This window comes from Theropithecus gelada, chromosome 1, assembly GCF_003255815.1.
Source record: "Theropithecus gelada isolate Dixy chromosome 1, Tgel_1.0, whole genome shotgun sequence".
Lineage (NCBI taxonomy): Eukaryota > Metazoa > Chordata > Mammalia > Primates > Cercopithecidae > Theropithecus > Theropithecus gelada.
In genome coordinates, this window is record NC_037668.1 from 122,691,700 (window position 1) to 122,710,179 (window position 18,480).

At 36.3% G+C, this 18,480-nt stretch overlaps 1 protein-coding gene across 4 annotated transcripts in view; it reads left to right on the plus strand.

Annotated features, from left to right (window-relative positions):
* ABCD3 (ATP binding cassette subfamily D member 3) overlaps nt 1–18,480 on the plus strand; it is a 103,033-nt gene that overhangs the window by 72,140 nt on the left and 12,413 nt on the right. For 2 of the 4 annotated variants that reach the window (XM_025379086.1, XM_025379105.1), the window contains 11 exons: nt 872–941; nt 3,944–4,013; nt 4,096–4,193; nt 4,294–4,385; nt 6,141–6,232; nt 6,319–6,391; nt 7,596–7,659; nt 14,770–14,847; nt 14,953–15,018; nt 15,114–15,203; nt 15,665–15,784. In XM_025379086.1, the coding sequence (XP_025234871.1) occupies nt 872–941; nt 3,944–4,013; nt 4,096–4,193; nt 4,294–4,385; nt 6,141–6,232; nt 6,319–6,391; nt 7,596–7,659; nt 14,770–14,847; nt 14,953–15,018; nt 15,114–15,203; nt 15,665–15,784 (913 nt within the window). The remainder of the gene's footprint in view (nt 1–871; nt 942–3,943; nt 4,014–4,095; nt 4,194–4,293; nt 4,386–6,140; nt 6,233–6,318; nt 6,392–7,595; nt 7,660–14,769; nt 14,848–14,952; nt 15,019–15,113; nt 15,204–15,664; nt 15,785–18,480) is intronic. The other 2 variants (XM_025379096.1, XM_025379113.1) reach the window with 2 other exon arrangements.

The window sequence follows — 18,480 nt, forward strand, 5'->3', positions numbered from 1 at the left end:
CCATTTCAAAATAGAAATATAAAACATAAATTGTTTGGGGAAAAAAGAGACTTTAAAGAAATATTTCAACCCTGCCTTCTAGACTTCTCTATGAATATTTACCTCTGCCATAAGAGGTACTTTGCTGGGAAAGCTTACATCTTGCCTGTGTAATAGAAAGACTATAAATATTAGGGTCAGATAGAAGTTACAATTTCAACTCCCTGACCTGCTGGCTCTGCCACCTTTACAAATCTACTTAACTACACTGAACTTTTCTTCATCTATAAAATACCCTTTTTTTCTAGTCATGATCCCTGTGGCCCTTGTGGACCCATGCACAGTTGCTCAGGAAAAGTGGAATTGTTGTGAGGATATGATGGGGTTTTTCCAGGGTTTCCTCCTGGGAGCTGGCACTTTGAAGCCGGTGGGACTTAGCCTGCTTTTCTGTCTTTAAAAGGCTGTATGTCAAGGCATCACTATCCATCTTTTTCTAGCTGTTGCTTTTTCATCTCCTTCTTGTTTGGGCTTATACTTTAACTTGAAGTCTGCAATGTCGGTCCCAGCCCTGCCTTTCTGTACATCACAGCAACTTCTTTCTCTAATTTCAAATTTCCAAGAATTAGTGCAGTATGTCTTTTGCAGCCAGGATACCTATGATATAGGTTGCAGTCCAGCATATGATTCAGTCAGGGGTGTATTCCTGTGCTCCGATCAGCTGAGCTAGGAACAGAATCTCAAGTATAGACTGTGGTTTGAGATGCACCAGATAAGCTCTTAGTCACAAAATGTCCATTTAAATACAAACATTCAGCCATCATATACTGTATTTCAATTATTTTTCAAGTATAGGTAACATTAAAATTAATTGCTAAATTATTTTCTTTAACAGTGAAGAAATTGCCTTTTACAATGGGAATAAAAGAGAAAAACAGACAGTCCACTCAGTCTTCCGAAAACTGGTAAGGAAACACACTTGAAGTTCATGTGTTTATGGAAATGGTTTTTTTGTGTGTGTTTTTTTGCCTATGACGGATACATCCCCCCACACACACACGTATGTATACGTATCTTAAAGATATTTTGAAAAATAGCTATAAAGGATTTTATACTGCATTTTTAATAAAAAATGCAAGATTAAAAACTATCATATCAGTATATTCAAGTGCCCATTTATAAAATTGCATAGATTTATTAAAATAATATTAAGTGTATTTTTACAGAGGTTGCTTAGGAGCCTTATTTAGTGATAAATTTAGTGATTCCCACAGAACGAATTTGTTCCTGTAGCATTCATAAAAATACAATGAAGATTATTATGTAAAGCAGGGATCAGCAAACTTTTTCCGTAAAGGGCAAGATAGTATGTGTATATTTTAGGCTTTTCATACCACACAGTCTGTTGCAACTATTCAGCTCCGCTACTCAAGAGTAGCTATATATAATACATAAATGAGTGAGTGTGGCTGTGTTCTAATAAAACTTTACTTACAAAAACAAGTAGCAGGCTAGATTTGGACTACGGGTTGGAGTTTGCTGACTTTTTGTTTTAAAGAATTAAAGCATTGTTTCTTGTGAAAGCTGTACTTCATTTTTTGATTGCCACTTGGAAAATTTGAATTCAAGTACTTTTATTCCATTATTTATTCAAAAGATATTGAATGCCATCTAGTTGCCTGTGCTTACTCCAGGTGCTAAGGATGATGGTGGTGGACATGATGGATAAAATCTTGCCTTTAAGGAGCTTACATTTTAGTGGAAGTCTGAAGTTTGTGAAATTAAGTGTATATTTTAGATGAGTTAAAGAGGTTAAATAAATTGTCATTTTAAATTATTTCAGAAATTGAATTTTTGCCTCATCAGTATTTAACATGGCAGAACTTTTAGAGTGCTCACTGGTAGAATACATTTAAGGTAATTTTTCGGGGGCCTGCAGTTCACCAGCTTGCTCTCCACGTGGCTTGCTTATTCTCATCCTTTAGATTTTCAGCCCAAATGTTAACACCTTATTGAAGCTTTGTCTTCTCTGATCAGCCTATTTGAAATAACCTCCAAAAGTTCCTTCCTGTTTTAATCATCATCTTTCCTTTAAAAAAAAAAAAAAATATATATATATATATATATATATATATATACCCTCTGCATCTGTGGGTTCCAAATCCATGGATTCAACCACGTGCAGATTGAAAATATTCAGAAAAAGAAATTGTGTCTGTACTTATATACACATATTTTTTCTTGTCATTATTCTCTGAACAATGCAGGCATTAGTATAACAGCTGTTTACATTGTATTAAGTATTGTAAGTAATTTAGAGATGACTTAAAGTGTTTGGGATGAGCCAGGCATGGTGGCTCACTCCTGTAGTCCCAGCACTTTGGGAAGCTGAGGCGGGCAGATCACTTGAGGTCAGGTGTTCGAGACCAGCCTGACCAACATGACAAAACCCCATCTCTACTAAAAATACAAAAATTAGCCAGGTGTTGTGGCAGGCGCCTGTAATCCCAGCTACTTGGGAGGCTGAGGCAGGAGAATCACTTGAACCCAGGAGGCGAAGGGTGCAGTGAGCCGAGATGGCACCACTGCATTCCAGCCTTGGCGACAGAGTGAAACTCTGTCTCAAAAAATAAATAAGTAAAGTGTATGGGATGTCATGCTCAGGTATATGCAAATACTATGCCATTTTTCCTTAGGGACTTGAGCATCCATGGATTTTGGCATCCAGAAAGGTCCTGGAACCAATCCCCTTTGGATACCGAGGGATGACTATATTACAGTGTCTAATTATCTTGTTTACTAGCTATCCTCTTTCATTAGAATGTAAACTCCATGAATTCAGGGACATTCTATGTTCTATTCATTGTATCTCCAGCTTGAGCACAGTGTCTGACATGTGGTAGCCATTGAATAAATGTTCCAGACATTGTCTAGTTGCAGAAGATACCAAGTTGTTAACAAGCTACCCTGTACTCAGGAAGCCACATTTTAGTGGAGGAGACAGTAAATAAACAACTAGATGTTCTGTGTAATTTCAGGTAGTAATGAATTCTGTGGCCAAAAATGAAGCAGGATAAAGGTATAGATATGAAGGGGGCTATTGCCCAGCTACTTTAGCTGGAATGACCAAGGTCTTTCTTGAGGAGGTGACATTTAGTCAGAAATCCACATGAAGGTGAAGGAGTCACAAAATGTAAATATCTTAGAAGAATGTATTCCTGGCAGTGGGAAGAGCAAGAAGAAAGCCTTAAAAAGGTACATGTTTGAGAAACCATTATTTCTAGAGCTTGGTGAGGAGGAGCAAAGTAGAAGCATATGACCTTAAAAATAGAACTCAGTGCCAGATCATGCAGGACCTTGAATAATCTGGTAGATGGACAGTTTGAGAATGCAACAACTCCAGAATAAAAAGCAGTTTTAGACTTGTAGTTTTGAGGCAATGCATGCTTATGTTAAAGCTAAAACTGAGGCTATGTGGCACTGATTTACATTAACACTCAGTTCAGACTGGGTGTAATACAATTCTTAGATAAAGCACAGACCATGTGTCTCCACTGAAAGCAAAGCATTGAGTGCCAATCTGGACAGCTAGTGTTTCACTCAAACTAGTTAATATCTCTCTGTTCTTTTTGCTTTCGTCATTGTTCTCTTTTGGGATATATGTATCCAAAAGCATGGTGACTACAATAGCATTGTTCTTTTTCATGCAAGAGAAACAGCGTTGTTAAAATTGTTTATGTAATTTCCATGCTGTTTGCATAAAAATGGTTTCATGAAGTGTTTGTTTGGCACCCACTCTGTGATGAGCATTGTGCTCGGTGGTGTGATGTACAATATAAACAGAAATCATGGGCATTCAGTAAATATTTGTTGAATAAATGAACAATGCAGTTTGTTTTATCCTCATAGTGATTCAATTTTTTATACATAGAAAAAAATATGTTTTTTTGTTTTTGTTTTCTGCCAGGTGGAGCACCTACATAATTTCATTTTGTTTCGTTTTTCAATGGGCTTCATTGATAACATTATTGCCAAATGTAAGTATATTTTGAAAGAGATGAGATTTGTGGAAAAGGTGAAATACTGTTACTGTTTTAAATCTTACCTGTTTGGTTTCAGACCTTGCCACTGTGGTTGGTTACTTAGTTGTCAGTCGCCCTTTCTTAGATTTGTCTCATCCTCGACATCTCAAGAGTACACATTCGGAACTTTTAGAGGTAAAGTGATGATAACACAATGAAACTGTAACAGTAAAAATAAAGCCAAATTTTTAGTCCTAAAACTATAAGTAAAAACTAATATTTATTTCTATTTAAGGATTACTACCAAAGTGGAAGAATGCTTCTGCGAATGTCTCAAGCTCTGGGTCGAATCGTTTTGGCTGGGCGTGAAATGACTAGATTGGCTGGGTAAGATTAGTAATAATGAGCAGTTGCAGAAAATAATTTTTAAAAATATGCTATCCTGAATGATTGTACTAGCCGAGGTTAAGGTAAGGGAGCAACATTTCCTACCCCAAGAAGGTGGTTTTTGATAGAAAATTAAGGAAAATTTTTCTGATGGTGAACTTTTCATGTTTCTTTAAGACAACTGGTTTGCACATTACAGTAGATTAGAGGCTGTCAAGTTGTTTGCTCCATGGACACTGGTATTTGCTAAGTTGGGAAATATTGAATCATGGCAGTCTTAATTCACAGAAAACTAAGTTAATGAATAGAATTTTCTCATTTAAATTTTCTTGTCCTCTACCATACCATTTTTTCGTAGATCTTTGATACCGGCAACCTAGCAAAAACCGATGAATAGAAATGAAGTTGACTTTAATGGGGAAAAAAAATGAGAAGTTAACTTGTATCTGTAGGTGTGCTTGTGAATGTAGTCATATTGTCTGGTAGTAAAATCATCTTTAGACCATAGAATGTAAAATATTAATATTTGAGTATTTCAATCTCCAATATAAAAGGCATGGTATGGTATAAAAAACACCATAAATTTTAGGTCACCTGAAGAAGTTTGATGACTTAATAGCTTTCCTAGGCCTGTGATCCATCTTCGTATTTCTCTTTTTCCTCCTTCTTAGCTCCTGTGGCAATTAAGGTCTTCATGGCAATATAGAAGTTGTTAACTACTATGAGTAGAGTCTCTTTCATGAGAATACTAACATTCTTCCTACTTGTTAACTTTTCTTATGGCTTGACAGTTCATGGTATATAAGGTTCTTTTCTGTTTCTTAAGGATGTTTCCTTTCTCTCTCTCTCTCTCTTTCTCTTTCTCTTTCTCTGTAGGTGTGTATGTCTTTCTCTTCCCTCCCTCCCTCCCTCTTCCTGCCTTCCTTTCTTTCTCTTTTCTCCACTTCGTTGAGGTATGATTGACATATAAGAAACTGTTCCTATTTAATGTATACAATTTGATGAACATGGGGATAAGTTATACACCTGTGAAACCATCAAGACCATAAGCATTCATCACCTCCCAAAGTTTGCTTTAGGAGGTTTCTGCTTGTTATTCAGAGAAAAATCCTGTTTTCTTCTTCGATGCAGAATACTTTCTCTTTTGCGATCATGGTCATTTTTGTTATCTCCAACCTCTCGTTGTTAGTTTTGATTTTTCTCTACTGCCACAGTGATTTCTATCTAATAATAAGAACTCTTCATCTTTCCCCTCTTGAGAGTAAGAAAGAGGGAATCTTTCAGATTCTTCCATTTGCAGGAAGGCAGCATGCATTCAGCATACATTTAATGAATGCCTTCCTTGGATAGAAAGACCAACTTTATACATGGCTTTATAGGCCGCTTCAACAAGAGCTCAGAGTCCACACTTCCTGGGTCTAAGGAATATACTAGTGTAGTGGTCCTTTTGTAGTATACAAGAGAAACCTCCTGAAAATTCTCAGCAAATAACTGTCTTGACTTGGCTATTAATGAAGTATCTGTTGAGTTGGGGATCCTATGGAAACCTCTTTCTTCATCCCTATATTCCTGCTTTCCTACTGAAACATAATAAAGCATGCATGCTTTATGCTTTATTAATACTTTATGTTGATGAGACTGTTAGGTTACTTCATTTATACTAGATTATAATTTTAGGAACTTAAGTTTGTGTAAAATAAAAGATGTGACAGTAGTCTGGAGTTTTGATTATGGTTTCCTTTTCTAAAATTTTAGTTTTACTGCTCGGATTACAGAATTAATGCAAGTACTGAAGGATTTAAATCATGGCAAATATGAGCGCACAATGGTCTCACAACAGGAAAAGGGTAAATATGAGTGTCACAGTTTAAGGTCACAATTTTAAGTGTTTGCTGACATAATATGATGCTTTAATACCTATTTTCCATTTAAGGTATTGAAGGAGTACAAGTCATTCCCTTGATACCTGGTGCTGGAGAAATCATTATTGCAGATAACATTATAAAGTACGTACAGAAAAAGGTTCTTTAGCACCATAAATGTTTGTTAAACTTCTTAGTAGTCTTTCTTTTTCAGCTTACAATTGCTTAGTGTTTAAAATTATTTCTGCTTTTTTGAAAAACAGCTTTGAGGTATCATTGACATAAAAATTGCGTATATTAATATTTAAAGTATACAACTTGATGCTTTGATATCTGTATACGTTGTGAAATGATTACATTTAGGCTAATTAATTTACCTGTCACCTCTACATAGTTATGATTTTTGTGTGTGTTTGGTGAGAATTTAATTTAGATGTGTCTTAGCAAATTTCAGGTATACAATGTATTTTCTACTATTGTCCCTGTACAGTGTATCTACAGGATTTATTCATCTGGCATCACTGAAATGTTGTGCCGTTTGACCGATATTAACCCCATTTCCTCTCTCCCTACCCCCCGGCAACCACCATCCTACTCTCTACTTCTATGAGTTTGACTATTTTAAATTCCACATACAAGTAAGATCATATAGTGTTTCTCTTTTTGTGTCTTGCTTATTTTGCTTAACGTAATGTCCTCCAGATCCATCTATGTTGAAAATGGCCCGGTTTTCTTCTTTTTTAAAGGTGGAGTAATATTCTATTGTATGTATTTTGTGTGTGTGTGAATATATACACACTATATACACTATATTTTCTTTATCCTCTCATCAGCTGAAGGACATTTAGGTAGTTTTCATATACGGACTATCGTGAGTAATGCTGGAGTGGACATGGGAGGAAGATTCTTTTTGAGATACTGATTTTATTTCCTTTGCAAATGTACCCAGAAGTGGGATTGCTAGGTCATACAGTAGTCCTACTTTTAATTTTTTGAGGAACATCCATACTGTTTTCCATAATAACTGTACTATTTGTAGTCCCACCAACAACATACAAGGTTTCCTTTCTGCATATCTTTGCCAACACTTACCATTTGTCTGTTTGATAATAGTCATCCTAACAGGTGAGAGGTGACATCTCATTGTGGTTTTGATTTGCATTTTCCTGATGACTAGAGATGTTGAGCACCTTTTCGTATGCCTGTTGGCCATCTGAATTTTTTCTTTTAAGAAGTGTTTAAGCCCTTTGCCCATTTTTTAATCAGATTATTTGTATTTTTGGTATTGAGTTGTATTAGTTCCTTATATACTTTACAGTAGTTCTCTTTTTTTGAATTTCCTCTATAGGTTTGATCATGTTCCTTTAGCAACGCCAAATGGAGATATTTTGATCCGTGACCTTAATTTTGAAGTAAGTTTATTTATTTATTTTTTTTTTGAGACGGAGAAGCTTAAATCATCTTTAAAATGTGAACTGAAAAAAGGTTACCTGAATATTTAAATTAACTTTAAGGCTCGACTTAGTCTCTGAATCCACAGAGTTGCTTTAAAAAGTAAGTCTTTGAAACACTTAGAAATCTATTTTTCTTAATTGACAGGACTTCAAAATTTCAAATACTACTACCAAAAAACTTTTTGTAAATGAAGTTTATGTCAAGAAAGCCATAGAAAATATAGTAAATTGGAGTCTCCAGTGTAAAATGAATATTTAAACACAAATATAATTTTAGTCTCTTTACATTAAAAAGAAACTTATGATGTGGTTGGTATTATTGTGACTGTACAGGATGATTTGTACCTATAAAAACAAAATACAGACTGTTTTATTACTGATGAAAACAGGGGAAGAGTCGCACAGTAGTGCTACAAATAGACACCTAAAACAAGTAAAATCCCATGCCAAGTAAATACTGATGTTGATTCAATCTACTGTGCTAATGAAATGGGATATGGCAGACCAAATTAAAAAGAAAAGACAAAAGTTGAATGTTTTTGTATGATTTTGTAAGACTGGCAGATTTAAGGGTTACTATTTAGGTTTTCTCTATGTTGTGGCTTTATGAATGGTTCAGATCCAGAAATCTTCATAATTAGTAACAAATTCCTATCACATAGGCTATCTTCCCCATTCTAGACACCATTTCTCTAGAACAACACTTTCCCGTAGAACTTTCTGCGATGATGAAAATGCTCTATACTTTCACTATCCAGTAAAATAGCCATGTGTAGATACTGAGCATGTGAAATGTTACTAGTACAGCTGCAAAACTGAATTTAAATTTTAATTTAATTAATATGATTTAAAATTAAATAGCCACATGTGAGTAGTGGCTATGGTATTGGACAGCACAGCTCTGGAATTCCTCTCCACATGCTTATGTGCATGGCCATCTGTAGTTTGTGTTTTATGTGGGGATTTTTTTTCCTACTGCTGTCTTTGAAGGAATATTGTCTGATAGTTTATAAAATAAAGAGTATGATTATTGGACTTGTTTTTAATTTGTTACAGTCTTAAGGAAGTGTTCAGTTTTCTGCTCTTAGTAATTTGTATTAAGCACATGTCTACTTTCTTTTCAATGAATTATAAAAATGAAAATTGTTAGTTATGCAAAGTACTTTGAACTTATTCAACAATGAGTAGTCTATTATTATCATATTTATTCCAAAGCCAGGAAATACAAGATGAAGTACAGAAAATGTAAATGTAGTTGATAAATATCAACTGGCTCCACATATCGCAGAAGTGTTTTCTTACGTAGCTCCGGGTACTTCAGTCACTTGAATGTTCCTTTGGCAAAGTAGGTAGCCAGGCTTCATTTCCAGTAGCCCCTTTATTGCCACTGTCCAAGGATAAAAAGGACGTGAGACTTCGTTGAAGGATGCCTCTTGGCCCTTTCTCCTACTTACCCTCACTTCTGTCTATGCAGAAATAAAATATACCAACAATATAGGGACACAAATGACTGAAGCACAATGAGAAAGGGCATTGGGATACACAGAATAGATGGATCATGATTATGGTCCATAATAACCTTTTGTCATGATGTTACCACACTAAAGCTGTCACTTTCTTTTTTAGTTCAAAGTCTTTTCTTTTAAAACCCTTATGTTTGGCTTTAATAGACTTCTGTCATTTCTATAATTTCATTTTTATAGTCTTAAAAATGTCCTTAATTTTTTCTGTTTTTTGGATTTCATTTGGAAAGTCTCAAGTCCTCACTTATGTCCTTACTTGTTGGAGTGTTTTACTTCATAACCATGCTCCATACTTCCTGGTGTCTATCCTGTGATTCTTGTTTTCTCCTCCCTTGGCAACTGTTTCTCTGACTCCTGTCTTTTTGGTTCACTGTTACGAATTCTTACCTCTTTCTGACTTAAAGTATTCTAAAGTAGACTTGGGTTTCTCACATTCATTATGTCTTTTTATTGTTTTTCTTAGCATAGCCTTTCTATAATCAACAAATATTCTTCAGTTCTTTGCAACCTCTAATTATTTTCTACTCATCTGGCTTACTTGAAAATAAAGATTACTTTCCCTCTTGGAAAGAGGCATGATAAAACTGAGACTTGGCCTCTCAAATAAATGTTTCCTACTTTATGATTCATTTGCCTTTTGGGTTACATTTGTAACCAAATAATAAACACTTCTTTGGAATAAGAGATTTTATACCATTTTCCATTAGAAATTCCCCAATACAGCCATATTTATCTGTCTAGATATTATTCTGGGAGGTATGTAGACTGGAGAGAACCTAAGAGGTAACAGCTTGCAGGTTACCATGTGGGGATTAAAATAGTACTTTGTCTGAGATGGGCGGATTGCTTGAACTCAGGAGTTTGAGACCAGCCTGGGCAACGTGGCAAAACCCCATCTCTGAAAAATACAAAAAAAAATAGCCAGGTGTGGTGGTGCACACCTTTGATCCTGGTTACGCAGGCGACTGAGGTGGGAGGATCGCTTGTGCCAGGGAGGCAGAGGTTGCACAGTGAGCAGAGATTGCACCACTGTACTCCAGTTGGAGCTACAGACTGAGACCCTGTCTCCAAAAAACAAGCACTTTGTAACTTATTAAGATTTTTACCTTTTTAGTAAGGCGTACTTAACAGTGTTTAAAGAAACTAATCAGTCTTCATAAACACCATATTTTTATATTTTTCTTTTACTTAAATTTATGTGTAGAATTTTTGATTTGTTATGATAAATTTATAGAAGGTAGGATTTATCAAGGAGTATTATTTGGGGGTATATTTTTATTGGTAAAAATATGGTGGTTCAAAGCATTGGTTGATCCAGTAAAGCATTCTGAGAGTCTCAATAATATAATGCTGTCAAGAACGTAATTTTCAGTAAATGTTACTGTTGGCTTTTAGTCTTAATTTAACCCCACAAAAAATATGTACTTAATAAACTTGTAATACAGACAAATTATCCCTGGCTTATCATGGCTGACATCATAATTGGAAGTTTTGTTCAACACCGCCAAAAGCCATGGAATAAAGAAAAGTGAATGCTGAGTAGGCTAGCCAGGCTTGATTTTGAGCATAAAAGAGTAACTCAGGATTTCAGTAAGTCTGGTTATTATTTATATACATCATTACAAATCTGCTTTTGGGGTTTCCTGGCATATTGCAACAAATAATGTGGAAGGGTATTATTGGAGGCGGGAATATTGATACCATTGTAAACCACAAAGAGCAGTTGGGAGGGGAGAATGTATATATGGCCAACATTACTGAAATAAAGCGTAGTAGCAGGGAACCATTTAATTACAGCTCACTGAACTTTAGGACCTTCTAAGGGCATCGCTGTAACAGTAGAGTATGATTATTTTATATGATAACCTTGCTTTATGAGGAACATTCAGTATATTCAATTTTATATGATAAGGAAATTATGTTATTTAAAAAGAAGTCTATCAGAATGATTCTTTAATTATCAGAAAAAATGTTTATTCATTTGGAAAAGTCACTTAGAACAACTCTAACAATGATGTGTGTAAATTGTTATTTTCTTTTAGATCAACTGTGTGTCAGGCTGCTTCATTCTTTTTTAAGAAGTTTTTAAAATGTAAAAATAAACATAAAATTTGGCTTTTTATCCATTTCTAAGTGTGTGATTCAGTGGCAGTAAGTTCATTTACAGTGTTATGTAGCCACCACCACTATCCATTTCCAGAACTTTTCCATCATCCCAAATAGAAACTCTGTACTCATTAAACAATAACTCTCCTTCCTTCCTCTCCTGAACCCCTGGTAACCTCTCATTCTTTCTGTCTCTATGAATTTGACTGCTGTAGGGATCACATATAAGTGAAGTCATACAGCATTTGTCCTTTTGTAGCTGGTTTATTTCATTTAGCATAATGTTCTCAAAGTTCATCTATATTGTAGCATGTGTCAGAGTTTCATTCATTTTAAAGGTTGAATGCCATTTCATTGTGTGTGTGTGTGGCGGGGGGCGGGGGCACATTTTGTGTATCCATCCATCCCCTTGGGTTGCTTCCTTGCTTCCACCTTTCGGCTGTTGTGAACAATGCTGATGGCTCTGTGTTTTGTCACAGTAAAAGCCAATGTCCTTTCAATGCCTGCCACTACCCTACTCCTACCTGATACCTCTCCGATCTCATTTCCTACTAGTATTCTTTCCTGTTCGTTCCTCAGTAAAATCAGTCTTGTTTCTGCTTTGTTTTTTCTTTTTCTTTTTTGAATAGGATAGCTACGTTCCTGCTTCAGTGCCTTTGTACCAGCATTTTTTTTGTTTTGTCTTGTTTTGAGATGGAGCCTTGCTCTGTCACCCAGGCTGGAGCACAGTGGCGTGATCTTGGCTCACTGCAACCTCTGCCTCCCAGGTTCAAGCAGTTCTCATGCCTCAGCCTCCTTAGTAGCTGGGATTACAGGCACATGCCACTGCATCCGGCTAATTTTTGTATTTTTAGTAGAGACAGGGTTTTACCATGTTGGCCAGGCTGTACCAGCTTTTTATGGGTAAAGGTGGGGACTAGAACAGTCTTCTTTTAGTTAAATCCTAATTCACCCCTTCTTTCAAAGTTTTACTCAGTTGTCATTTTCAATAAAGTCTACTCTGACCACCTTAAAAATGCAACTTCCCTTACCCGCTTCCAAGTTCCCTTTATCTGTTTTTTCCTCCAAACTACTTATTTTTTCATACACTATTTAACTTGTATATTATGTGTATTCTTTATTGTATGTCTCTTGCCACTAGAATGTAAACCAGTAAAGGTAGAGGTTTTTGGTTTTTTGTTTTTGTTTTTTGTCTCTTTTGGTCACGAATGTGGCCTACTTGCCTAGAACAGAGCCTGACAGAGAGCATTCAATAAATATTCATTGAATTAAGTAATAGGAACAGAAGGCTCACCAATTTAACAGATTTGTTAAAGGCAGGTTACCAGCTAGGGTAACTCATATATCTCTCTGATATTTTCTTTCCTGTTGTGTTGCGTTGGTGTTTAATGTTGTAAGCTAGAATTATAGCTAAGATTTTCTGATTCTTTACAGAGTTGATCAGATACTTATAAGATCATAAGCCTAGAACTTAACCACTCTACATTTTCTCATTTATGTTGTTGCAGAATAATTTAGTGCCACTTGTAAGTATTTGTAGTGTACATATATTTTGATAAAACAGTTATAATTTCTAAGAATGGAATCTACAGAAACATTACTTACTATTGCATAAGTTTACTTGCTGACTTGTACACTCATTGCAGTATTATCTAGAGGAGCAAAACAAAATGCAGACCTAAATATTTAGCCAAAGGGGAGTGTTTAAATAAGTTATAGTATATCCTTACTATGGAAGATGTTGTGGGAAGTCAGGGACCTCGAACGGAGGGATTGGCTAAAGCCATGGCAGAAGAACATAAATTGTGAAGATTTCATGGACATTTATCACTTCCCCAATCAATACTCTTGTGATTTCCTATACCTGTCTTTAATCTCAACTCCATCGTCTTTGTAAACTGAGAATATATGTTGCCGCAGGACCCTGTGATGATTGCATTAACTGCACAAATTGTTTAAACAATATGAAATCTGGGCACCTTGAAAAAATAACGGGATAACCATGATGTTCAGGGAACAAGGGAGATAACCATTAGGTCAGGCTGCCTGAGTGCCGGGCGGAACAGAGTCATATTTCTCTTCTTTCGAAAGCGAGTAGGAGAAATGTCGCTGAATTCTTTTTCTCAGCAAGGAACAGCCCTGAGAAAGAGAATGCGTTCCTAGGGGGAGGTCTCTGAAATGGCCGCTCTAGGAATGTCTGTCTTTTACGGTTGTAGATAAGGGATGAAATAAGCCCTGGTCTCCCGTAGTGCTCCCAGGCTTATTAGGATGAGGAAATTCCCGCCTAATAAATTTTGGTCAGACCGGTCGTCTGCTCTCAAACCCTGTCTCCTGATAAGATGTTATCAATGACAATTCGTGCTGAAACTTCATTAGCAATTTTAATTTTGCCCAGCTCCTGTGATCTCGCCCTGCCTCCATTTGCCTTGTGATACTTTATTACCTTGTGAAGCATGTGATCTCTGTGAGCCACACCCTAGTCATACACTCCCTCCCCTTTTGAAAATCACTAATAAAAACTTGCTGGTTTTGTGGCTTGGGGGACATCATGGAACCTGCCGACATGTGATGTCTCCCCCAGATACCCAGCTTTAAAATTTCTCTCTTTTGTACTCTTTCCCTTTATTTCTCAGACCGGCCAACACTTAGGGAAATAGAAAAGAACCTACGTGAAATAACATTGAATTATCAGGGGCGGGTTCCCCCGATAGGAAGATGCTTGAGGCATTAAAGGAAAGGAATAGGGGAATCTGAATATACTGACCTGGAAGAATGTCTGTGATATATTGTTAAATAGTAAAAGCAAGTTGTAGAACAGTCCATAGAGTATGTTTTCATTTTTTTAAGAGAGACCGTATATACACATGTATTTATTGTTTTCAAGAATTCTCAGTTTTTTAAACTTTAGTTCTTCTATCTTAAGTTGATATCAGTCAATTTATTTATTTATTTATACATACATGTATATAGATGTGGTCTTGTTCTGTCAGCCTAGGTGACATCATAGCTCACTGCATCCTTGAACTGCTGGACTCAAGCAATCCTCCCACCTCAGCCTCCCGAGTAGCTGGGACTACAGGTGTGCATCACCACACCTGCCTAATTTTTTATTTTTATTTTTTGTGGAGATGAGGGTCTCACTTCATCTCCCAGGTTAGCCTCAAACTCCCAGTTTCAAGCGATCCTCCTGTGAGCCACCGTACCCAGCAATAATAATTTTTTAAGTGAAAAAAAAAAGTAATGGTAAGAATTGGAAGTAAACAAAGTAAAAGGTCCCTTTACAATACCTCTTTACTGCTCTACCTAATGCTACATTTACAGACAAATAGAAGGCTTATAATTAGCCAGGAGCTATTAATACTTGAGTCTAAGGAAATGTTCATTGAGTATATGTTAATTTGATTTAATTACTTCACAGACTGATTTTTTTTTTTTTCAGGTTCAATCTGGGGCTAATGTTCTAATTTGTGGTCCTAATGGCTGCGGAAAGAGTTCTCTTTTCCGTGTTCTTGGTGAAGTAAGTACAAGTTGGCCTCAAAATTTTGCAGTCTTATTTTGCCATACTGTCTACTACTTTGTAAATTTTACAATTGTTCTTCTCCCTTCTCTCTTTTTTTAATAGTTATGGCCTCTTTTTGGAGGACGTCTAACTAAACCCGAGAGAGGAAAGTTATTTTATGTTCCTCAAGTAAGACCTAGCTTGAGTTATCTTTGATTTAAAGATCCTTTTGTTTATTTATTTTTTAATGTTTCTTCTAATGACTTTTGCTCTACTACTGTCAGAGACCTTACATGACCCTTGGAACACTTCGAGACCAAGTGATATATCCAGATGGACGAGAAGATCAGAAAAGGAAGGGAATATCTGACTTAGTAAGGAAACGTTTATATCCTAGATCCACTGAAAATACTACATTTCAGATTGTTTATTTTAATCAATTAAGTATTTTAAATGCCAGGTAGTTTATCTTAATCTGTAATGCCTTCCAAAGCCATTAATTATGATTTTCTAAGCTGAGGTAAGATGATAATCCCTTGGCTTAAAAAGAGGTTAATCTTAACCTTTGCACTATTGTTTGTTTTCTCATTGCCATCATCCTTTTATTATGTACAATAGTGTTATTCTTTTTAAGCTACTAGACATATTTTGTCAAGTTTAGTGTAGACAGGAGTTGAAAGATTCAGGGCTACCTTGTGCCACATTCTTTTTTGAAATGTATCTTTTAAGTGGTACAGACAATAGAATTACAGTGATTCCAGTTTAAAAAATAAACCAAGATTTAGAATGTTGGCTTATATTAAGTTTGATTTCCCTTTAATCATTTTGCTGAAAGGTACTGAAGGAATACTTAGACAACGTCCAGTTGGGTCATATCCTTGAACGTGAAGGAGGCTGGGACAGCGTTCAGGATTGGATGGATGTACTGAGTGGTGGAGAAAAGCAAAGAATGGCAGTAAGTATACTCTGAAGAAATTGCGCAAGAATGCAACTGGTTCCAGCATTTTGATTAATCAGGATACAAAGTTTCATCTTATATTTTTTTATTCAGCAGCTGTTTCAGTATGGATTAGTTTAAATTATCATAAAAGTGCTTGAAAATCTTTAACTTGCATGTAAATTTGGAATTCTGAAAAATTCATAAATATCCTGCCAGTACCTATGAAAGGAAAAGCTGCAGATCCAACTATATACCAGTAATCCATTTTTCTAAAAGTTCAGAGAAACTCTGTAACTCATTAGTCCTGGGATATAAGGTAATCCTGGCTGGGTTATGAAATTTCTTCTCATGTCTCTTCCCTATAGACATCTCTTTTGTCTCACTCAGACTTTTCTTTCTGAAATAGCTGAAGGTATTAGAAATGATCCATTCAGATTTTATCTTTATTCTGTTCTTGCCCTTTTCCTCTACTATATGTATGTTTTTGTTTCAAGGTTCGGTATCCACTACTTAAAGTTACTTAGAATTTTTAAGTTTTCCTAATATAAACAAGCATTTGAAAGAAACTACTTTAATTGTTATGATGACTAAACTTGTCCCAAACCAAAAATATGCACTAAACACTACACAGAAGAATGAGACCAGCCTGGGCAACATAGCAAGACCCTTTCTCTACAAAAAAATTTTAAAATTTTCTGGGTGTAGTGGCACATGCCTATAGTCCTAGCTACTGGGATGTGGAAAGATTGCTTGAGTCCAGGAGTTTGAGGCTGCAGTGGGCTGTGATCACACACCATGGCACTCCAGGCTGGGCAATAAAGGGACATCCTCTCTCTAAAAATAAATAAATAAATAAAATTTTTAAAAGCGGTAGTTTGGCTACCTTGTCAAGAGGGGCAACTTCATGAAGGGTAATTTTTTTAACGATATATTCCATAGTTTGAATAGATCCAAGCAAGAGATTCTCCTCTCCCGCTGCAGAGTATTAGCCTCGTGGAGATTAGAGAAAACTATAGCTAAGGAAAGAAAGCGAAAGAAATTGGCTTATGGCAGAATTTCTGACCCATTATATTCAGGTTATATTCCACCTTTTTGTTACCTCCAAGTCCCTGATTTTGCAGCTTATTTTTCCCAAAATCATACCCACTCTACATGAGGTTAATATTAACTTAATAGTGTGACTTGCCTGGCTAGTGCTGTGTTGTGAGATGAATCTAGTGTGAAGAATGAATCATAAATGGGAGAGATAATAGCTATATTCAAAATGGAAATTAGGCTGAAGAAGTGAAAATTTGAAATGATTAGGCATTTCTAGAGTCAATTTAGAAGATGACTGTAGAAATAACTGCAAATCAAGAACTGCAAAACAACTTTAAATTTCTGTGCTATGGCTTCAGAGAAAATGGAAGCATATGGTTCAGAAATGAACACGATGGAAACTGAGAGAATGAATAATGAATGTACTTCAACCAAGGAACTCTGTGTGTGTGGTATAAAAATACAGAGGGGATAATTTTTATTTGAAGATTAGGAATTCAAAGGCGTGCCCAGAGCAGTGGGGGGCTGAGGCAGGAGAATCGCTTCAACCCAGGAGACATAGGTTGCAGTGAGCTGAGATCACGCCACTGCAGTCTAGCCTGGGCAACACAGCAAGACTCCGTCTCAAAAGGAAAAAAAAAAAAAACAAAACAAAAAACAAAAAACAGATGATCCAACACAAGTGTTTGGGAAATGGGGAAAGGTCACCTGTGACACTGCTGCATATATAATTGGAGCATGGCCAAGCCATTGGCAGGGTGTGTTCTGTGTAAGCCAATGTCTGGAGAATTGAATGTGATGTGTGAAAGAGAGCCTGTTGTTTTGTTTCAGAGTGGGGAAAAGAGAAGGCTAACGCTACAAATATTAACATTGGTGAAATTAGGTCAAGAGTGTATATGTGTGTTCATTTTACTGTCCTTTCAGTTTTTTGGTAGGATTGAAAATTACCAAAGTAGAAAGTTGGGGGGGAAATAGGTATTATAATTTTTAGGAAGAATAGACCTAAAAGGCCTAGCCACTTAGAACAGTGAGTCAGCCAGGGTTGCTCCAGCTAATGTCACAATTTAGGGTATCTTGTGTTTCTGACCAAAAGTTACCTTTTCCACTCCATTTTTTCTTGCTCTTCTATTTAGTTTTCTTATTTTGAGTTTTCTAATTTTGAATTATAAGTTTTCTTATGAGTTTCTTATGAATTTTCTTATGAGTTTTCTTATGAATTTCTAATGAGTTTTCTTATTTTGAATTATGAAAAAGTATATATGATAGAAAAGTGGAATATTTATTTAAGTATAAATTGGGCCAAACCCCTTTTCCAGAGATACCACTGTTATAAAATTTTTAGTGTTTTTTTAAAATCCATTTTTGGGCCGGGCGCGGTGGCTCAAGCCTGTAATCCCAGCACTTTGGGAGGCCGAGGCGGGTGGATCACGAGGTCAGGAGATCGAGACCATCCTGGCTAACATGGTGAAACCCCGTCTCTACTAAAAATACAAAAAACTAGCCGGGCGTGGTGGCGGGCGCCTGTAGTCCCAGCTACTCGGAGGCTGAGGCAGGAGAATGGCGTGAACCTGGGAGGCGGAGCTTGCAGTGAGCCGAGACCGCGCCACTGCACTCCAGCCTGGGTGACACAGCGCGAGACCCCGTCTCAAAAAAAAAAAAAAAAAAAAAAAAAA